The following is a 7,630-nucleotide window of genomic DNA, read 5'->3' as shown; positions in this document are numbered from 1 at the left end:
CAGTCCAGTCTGGTGTCCCTCAGCTCCAGTGCTGTCCAGTCTGGGGTCCCTCAGCTTCGGTCCAGCACAGTCTGGTGTCCCTCAGCTTCGGCCCAGCACAGACTGGGGTCCCTCAGCTTCGGTCCAGCATAGACTGGGGTCCCTCAGCTTCGGTCCAGCACAGTCTGGGGTCCCTCAGCTTCAGTCCAGACTGGGGTCCCTCAGCTTCGGTCCAGCACAGTCTGGTGTCCCTCAGCTCCTGTCCAGTCCAGTCTGGGGTCCCTCAGCTTGGGTCCAGCACAGTCTGGGGTCCCTCAGCTTCGGTCCAGTCTGGTGTCTCTCAGCTCCGGTCCAGTCCAGTGTGGTGTCCCTAGGCTGCAGTCCAGTCGTCTGGTGTCCCTCAGCTCCGGTCCAGTCCAATTCAGTCCAGTCCAGTCCAGTCTAGATCTTAGCAGGCACAGAACCAGGAAAGGAACCTGGAAAGAATATTGTTATTGCAGGTGTGAGGGACACAGACACAGACGTCACCATGACATCAAACAGCAAGAGGAGACTCCTCCTTGAATCACAGACACGACCGGGCGGCGCCCCCCTGTCTGCTCACCTGCACCTCCTCTTCCTCTTCTTGTCCTTCCCGGCAGCCTGCTCCTCCTCTCCCTCGCTCTTCCTCTCCTGAGCTAGGGTCTCCTCCGCCCCCATCGGCTCGTCCTGATCTTCTGTCTCCACTGACACGCAGCTCAGGGACTTCAAAAAGACGCATCGGCGCTTCCGAAGCAGAGACAGGAGAGTCACGTTAAGAGTCGGACTGGACACTCCAGTACATGAACACTGCACTGAGAGAGAGAGGGGTTGATACAGACACACTGACTGGACACTCCAGGACAGAGAGGAGGAGAGAGACACACTGAGGACAGAGAGGAGGAGGAGAGAGACACTGACAGACAGGGCTGAAAGAGAGAGAGACAGAGAGGCAGGGACAGGCAGACAGCAGGCCGAGAGAGACACTGACAGACAGGGCTGAAAGAGAGAGAGACACTGAGACCCAGGGACAGACAAGACGGCAAAACTCCACCACAGACAGGACAGGGGGCAGGGTGGGACCAGCACTGACCTCCTTCCTCTCTCCTGCCGGAAGAGCTGTCTCCACCTCCTCTTCCTCCTGCAAGTCAAGAGACAGGCTGAGAGAGTGACGGGCTGGCGGGACATCGGCGAACAGAGCTGAAGGCAGAGAGCAGAGGAGACAGGCCCAGCTGGGACAACGCAGGACAGACAGAGAGACAGACAGGGAGACACACGGAGAGACACAGGGAGAGAGACCCAGCTGGGACAACGCAGGACAGACAGAGAGCAGGGAGACACACGGAGAGACACAGGGAGTCAGGCCCAGCTGGGACAACGCAGGACAGACAGAGAGCAGGGAGACACAAGGAGAGACACAGGGAGAGAGACCCATTTGGGATAACGCAGGACAGACAGAGAGCAGGGAGACACACGGAGAGAGAGAGGAGGGAGGGAGACACAGCTGGGACAACGCAGGACAGACAGAGAGACAGGCAGGGAGACACACGGAGAGACACAGGGAGAGAGACCCAGCTGGGACAACGCAGGACAGACAGAGAGCAGGGAGACACACGGAGAGACACAGGGAGACAGGCCCAGCTGGGACAACGCAGGACAGACAGAGAGCAGGGAGACACACGGAGAGACACAGGGAGAGAGACCCAGCTGGGACAACGCAGGACAGACAGAGAGCAGGGAGACACACGGAGAGACACAGGGAGACAGGCCCAGCTGGGACAACGCAGGACAGACAGAGAGCAGGGAGACACAAGGAGAGACACAGGGAGAGAGACCCAGCTGGGACAACGCAGGACAGACAGAGAGCAGGGAGACATGGAGAGACTCAGACAGAAGGACAGAAAGACAGAAAGAGAGAAGTACAGACGGACAAAAAGACAGAGAAAAGGATAGATGGACTGATGGACAGAAAGGCAGAGAAAAGGACAGAAAGACAGATGGACAGATGGACAGAGAAAAGAACAGACGGACAGAGGGACAGATGGACAGAGGGACAGATGGACTGAAGGATAGACGGACAGAAGGACAGATGGACAGACAGACGGACAGACGGACAGACTCTGCCCCACTTGTCTCGACAAACATCTCAGCCTCTCTCCTTGCCCTCCGCACTGGGGAGCCCCAGGCGGGGCCTGGCGGGGCCGGGCGGGCGATGGGGGGCAGGACGGGCGGGGGCAGGGGCAGGGGCACCGCCCCGGGCAGCAGGGGGGGCTCGAGGGGCATGGCGGGGATTAAGGGGGGGCAGCGGGGCAGGGCGGGCAGGGGCCTGAGGGGGCCGGAGGGGGGGGCCGGGGGCGGGGAGCGGAGGGGGCTCTCGGGCGAGGAGGGGGGGGGAAACCAAGCGGAACGAGCTGGGCGAGCCCGAGCGCGACGAGCCGGGCGACCCCGGGAGCTCCAGCTGCAGCTCGGCCGCCCTCTCCAGCTTCTGGACGAGCTCGGGGAAACACGAAGACACCACGGGATTCTGTCCAGCGGGGAGAGAGGGAGACACAACGCAGGGGGGATGAGGAGCAGAGACTACGCCTGGACAGGTGAGTGTGTACAGTGTGTCCAGTAAGAGTCTGGACAGGTGAGTGTGGACAGTGTGTCCAATAAGAGCCCAGACAGGTGAGTGTGGACAGTGTGTCCAATAAGAGCCCAGACAGGTGAGTGTGGACAGTGTGTCCAGTGAGAGTCTGGACAGGTGGGTGTGTACAGTGTGTCCAATAAGAGCCCAGACAGGTGAGTGTGGACAGTGTGTCCAGTGAGAGTCTGGACAGGTGGTTCTGTACAGTGTGTCCAGTAAGAGTCTGGACAGGTGGGTGTGTACAGTGTGTCCAGTAAGAGTCCGGACAGGCGAGTGTGTCCAGTGTGTCCAGAAAGAGTGTGGACAGGTGTGTCCAACAGTAAGAAGCTGTCTTACCCTGTAACCTAGCTCAGGGGTGTTAGGGGGTGCTCTGTCTCCTCCCCAGATCTCACCTTCAGCTCTGGTGAAATGACGGACCACTAGGAGACGCTGAAAACGAGGACACAAGACAGAGGTTAGGTCCACAGAGCTCACTCAATCACTACAGCAAGCAGAGACCTCTCGGCCATCAGGACTGTGGGGGTCAGAGTGGGGAGCTGTAGGGTATCGGGAGTTTAGGGGTCAGTGTGGGGAGCTGTAGGGTATCGGGAGTTTAGGGGTCAGTGGGGGGAGCTGTAGGGTATCGGGAGTTTAGGGGTCAGTGTGGGGAGCTGTAGGGTATCGGGAGTTTAGGGGTCAGTGTGGGGAGCTGTAGGGTATCGGGAGTTTAGGGGTCAGTGGGGGGAGCTGTAGGGTATCGGGAGTTTAGGGGTCAGAGTGGGGAGCTGTAGGGTATCGGGAGTTTAGGGGTCAGTGTGGGGAGCTGTAGGGTATCGGGAGTTTAGGGGTCAGTGGGGGGAGCTGTAGGGTATCGGGAGTTTAGGGGTCAGTGTGGGGAGCTGTAGGGTATCGGGAGTTTAGGGGTCAGTGGGGGAGCTGTAGGGTAGATGTGGGGCACCGGGCCCACCACAGGGCGGCCGGTCCAGTCTCGCGGAAGGCGACCCGGTCAGACTTACGGAAAAGCACCGGGACTTGGGCCGGGATCTCTCCCGCTGCCAGTCCGGGTTCGGCCTGACCGGTGTGACCTGTGAAGACGCCAAACAGCCCATCTCCGAGACAGCTCTGACCAAATAGTCCAGCCCAGTCGTGTCGAGACTAGGGGCCTTGAGCAGTCTCTACAGTGTGTCCAGTGAGAGTGTGGACAGGTGAGTGTGTACAGTGTGTTAAGTAAGAGTCTGGACAGGTGAGTGTGGACAGTGTGTCCAGTGAGAGTGTGGACAGGTGAGTGTGGACAGTGTGTCCAGTAAGAGTCTGGACCGTGTGTCCAGTAAGAGTGTGGACAGGCGAGTGTGTACAGTGTGTCCAGTAAGAGTGTGGACAGTGTGTCCAGTAAGAGTGTGGACAGGTGAGTGTGGACAGTGTGTCCAGTAAGAGTCTGGACAGGTGAGTGTGTACAGTGTATCCAGTAAGAGTCTGGACAGGTGAGTCTCTACAGTGTGTCCAGTAAGAGTCTGGACAGGTGAGTCTCTACAGTGTGTCCAGTAAGAGTCTGGAAAGTGTGTCCAGTGAGAGTCTGGACAGGTGAGTGTGTACAGTGTGTCCAGTGAGAGTCTGGACAGGCGAGTGTGTACAGTGTGTCCAGTAAGAGTCTGGACAGTGTGTCCAGTAAGAGTGTGGACAGGCGAGTGTGTACAGTGTGTCCAGTAAGAGTCTGGACAGTGTGTCCAGTAAGAGTGTGGACAGGTGAGTCTCTACAGTGTGTCCAGTGAGAGTGTGGACAGGTGAGTCTCTACAGTGTGTCCAGTGAGAGTGTGGACAGGTGAGTGTGTACAGTGTGTCCAGTAAGAGTGTGGACAGGTGAGTGTGTACAGTGTGTCCAGTAAGAGTCTGGACAGGTGAGTGTGTACAGTGTGTCCAGTAAGAGTCTGGACAGGTGAGTCTCTACAGTGTGTCCAGTGAAAGTCTGGACAGGTGAGTGTGTACAGTGTGTCCAGTGAGAGTCTGGACAGGCGAGTGTGTACAGTGTGTCCAGTAAGAGTCTGGACAGTGTGTCCAGTAAGAGTGTGGACAGGCGAGTGTGTACAGTGTGTCCAGTAAGAGTCTGGACAGTGTGTCCAGTAAGAGTGTGGACAGGTGAGTCTCTACAGTGTGTCCAGTGAGAGTGTGGACAGGTGAGTCTCTACAGTGTGTCCAGTGAGAGTGTGGACATGTGAGTGTGTACAGTGTGTTCAGTAAGAGTCTGGACAGGTGAGTGTGTACAATGTGTCCAGTAAGAGTCTGGACAGGTGAGTCTCTACAGTGTGTCCAGTGAAAGTCTGGACAGATGAGTCTTTACAGTGTGTTCAGGAAGAGTCTGGGACGTCCAGAAGCAATCTGTGCTCTCAGAAGGCCATAATGGACCTGCAGCTTGGTGTTCCTCGGACCCGCGACCCTGTCTCTTGAGCCGAGGCGTGTCCTCAGTCAAGATCACCACTGGAAGTGTCTCTCCTCGTCTGGAGGTGTTACCGTGAGACCTGGTCTGTCAAGCGCTTTGCGCTGCTATGTGTGTGAAAGGTGCTCTATCAGTGAAGTTTATTATTATTATTATAATACAGCGAGCGCTGCTGGGGGCGGAGAGGCCAGTTGGTGGAGGGCTGGACGCTGGACGCTGGACGGCGGGCGGGAGGGGTGGACTTACGACGCCTCGCTGGGCCCGGGTCCTGCTGCGACCGCGCACGGCCGTGCGGCATCTCTGTCGGTCCATCGTCCTGCCGAGACAAGCAGAGTCACAGAGGGGAGGGGAGGGGGCGGAGCCACACAGCTGGGCGACTTGTTCCCTACCCCCGCCCCCCTCTGTGTACAGTAGAGCCTCCTGTCCTGACTGGAGGAGCTCACCCAGCTGTGTCTGGAGAGGAGCCAGGGTATCAGCTTTGTTCCACACTCCCGCTACTCTCTGTGTACAGTAGAGCCTCCTGTCCTGACTGGAGGAGCTCACCCAGCTGTGTCTGGAGAGAAGCCAGGGTATCGGCTTTGTTCCCCACCCCCGCCCCCCTCTGTGTACAGTAGACCCTCCTGTCCTGACTGGAGGAGCTCACCCAGCTGTGTCTGGAGAGAAGCCAGGGTATCGGCTTCAACCACAGGGCTGGGCAGCTTGTTCCCCACCCCCACCACTCTCTGTGTAGAGGTGCACCTCCTCTCAATATCTTTTTACAGCACGATCACACCCATCAGAGTGGAGTAACGGGAAAAAAAAAACAACTTATTTCTCAACTTATTTTGTTATTTCTCGACAGCGGCATTTTTAACTGACTTACCGATTTCACAGGGATTCTTCAGAGTGAATCTGAAGCTGAAACTATTATTTGTTTGAAGTCGAAGTAACCCGCGAATCTTTTTTGGAAGAAACACGTGTTTAGAAAGCGCTATATAGTCCTTTCCTCCTCCTCTCCCTTCACTCCTCTGAGCTCACGGGGCTCCGGCGTCGCCCCCCGCTAGATTCCGCCGCTCTGTGACGTCAGGCGGCTCATTGTGACGCCCCCGTGATGTCGCCCCCGACGCGCTCACGGCTCGGCCGCGAAACAAAAATGGCCGATATTTTTCGCGGTTGTTTTTTTTTTAGGTGGACATTTTATTTTTCCAACTCTCAGCGGCCAGCCGGGTGTCCCTGTACGACCCCGGTAGTCGCCACCTCGGACAGGCAGGGGAAACGGGTCCAGCTTTTTCCGGCCCAAGGGTTACAAAAGCTGCACTTGAATTTAAAGACAAAATCACGTCGAGGGCGCATTCAGCACCCCCACGTCCAACACGGGTTTCCGTGGGGTTTGGTTCAGTGAAATTAGCACCCCCCCTACCCCCAAGTCAAAGAAAGACCAACCTCCACCCCCCTCTAGCGGCCAAGGGTGGAAATTTCGGGCCACGCCACGTCCAAAAAACACAGGTTCCCCCCCCCCGTCCTGCGGGGAAAAGAGACGGCATTTTCTTTTCCGAGCGCTGCGTGGGACCTCACAACCCCCCCCCAAAAAAACAGGCTTCGGAGACGAGGAAAACCAGGCACGTCGACCTCTCTACAACACCACACGGCCGTTTCTGTTTCAGACCGTGGTAAAAAAATAAATACAATTTCGCCCCTCACCGACCGCCGCGCAAAAAAACACAACTTCACGCTACAGAAACGGCCTGTGTGAGGGGGGACACGGGAAAAAAATAAAACCTGCGTGTTTTCGGCAGAGTAAGCTCAGCGGGGAAACTCCCTGAATCTCGGGGTTGCTTCTTGAACTCCAAAAACGACCTTTTTTCTCTCTCTCGTTTTCTTGGTGTCTGGGACGTTCACAAACTCCGCCGCGTCGGTGCGATTCCCAGCGGGACTTGAACATAACCCCCCCCCCCCCCGTGGAGCCAGAGCGCCCCCGTGTGGCCGAGAGGACCACCACCCGCAGGGCTGAGCTTTTACTGCCGTGTCCCGCTTTCACTCTGGCGATGAAGGAGGGAATCAAGGAGGAGAATTAATATTGTGATCCACCAGTCCATCACAGGACACACACACACCCTGGACAGGACACCAGTCCTTCACAGGACACACACACTCACACACCCTGGACAGGACAGCAGTCCATCACAGGACACACACACACTCACACACCCTGGACAGGACAGCAGTCCATCACAGGACACACACACTCACACACCCTGGACAGGACAGCAGTCCATCACAGGACACACACACACTCACACACCCTGGACAGGACACCAGTCCATCACAGGATGTTCAGTGCCTCTCTCTAATAAAGTAGAAACAAGACATTAAACTCCGTTCAAAACGGGAGAAATCACCAGGACACCATACACCTTGCTCCGGACGATGGGAGAAGACCTGTACCTTCACGAGTCCGGGTTGTGAAAACTTCTTCTGGCAGTTCAAAACGTTTCGAAGGGACTACAGCGCTACCCTGTTTTCCATTTCTATCGTGTATTATTATACAGTCATAAGTGTCTGTACTGATCACAGAGTCCCCCTCTCACTGCCAGAACTGAAGCCCAGTGCAGCACGAA

General features: G+C 56.8%; 1 protein-coding gene across 1 annotated transcript; it reads right to left on the bottom strand.

Annotated features, from left to right (window-relative positions):
- Positions 1–725: 725 nt before the first annotated feature.
- LOC148670945 (uncharacterized) lies at positions 726–6,930 on the bottom strand. Its single transcript, XM_088631033.1, has 6 exons — positions 5,896–6,930; positions 5,280–5,349; positions 3,619–3,687; positions 2,960–3,052; positions 2,334–2,521; positions 726–744 (listed from the first exon to the last, which is right to left on the bottom strand). Exons 2-6 carry the CDS (start codon positions 5,343–5,345, stop codon positions 726–728), a joined length of 435 nt encoding a protein of 144 aa, XP_088487159.1. The 5' UTR covers positions 5,346–5,349; positions 5,896–6,930.
- Between the last annotated feature and the right edge of the window lie 700 nt (positions 6,931–7,630).

The sequence above is a fragment of the Lepisosteus platostomus genome, chromosome 5 (genome assembly GCF_059453375.1).
Source record: "Lepisosteus platostomus isolate fLepPlt1 chromosome 5, fLepPlt1.hap1, whole genome shotgun sequence".
In the NCBI taxonomy this organism is placed as follows: Eukaryota; Metazoa; Chordata; class Actinopteri; order Semionotiformes; family Lepisosteidae; genus Lepisosteus; species Lepisosteus platostomus.
This window is presented reverse-complemented; position numbering and strand designations above follow the sequence as displayed.

Coding starts and splice junctions, on each gene's coding strand:
- LOC148670945 (XM_088631033.1), bottom strand. CDS start 5,345: ATGGACCGACAGAGATGCCGCACGGCCGTGCGCGGTCGCAGCAGGACC. Junction 3,688..5,279: donor CCCGGGCCCAGCGAGGCGTC/GTAAGTCCACCC, acceptor GCGTCTTCACAG/GTCACACCGGTCAGGCCGAA. Junction 3,053..3,618: donor CCAAGTCCCGGTGCTTTTCC/GTAAGTCTGACC, acceptor CCTCGTTTTCAG/CGTCTCCTAGTGGTCCGTCA.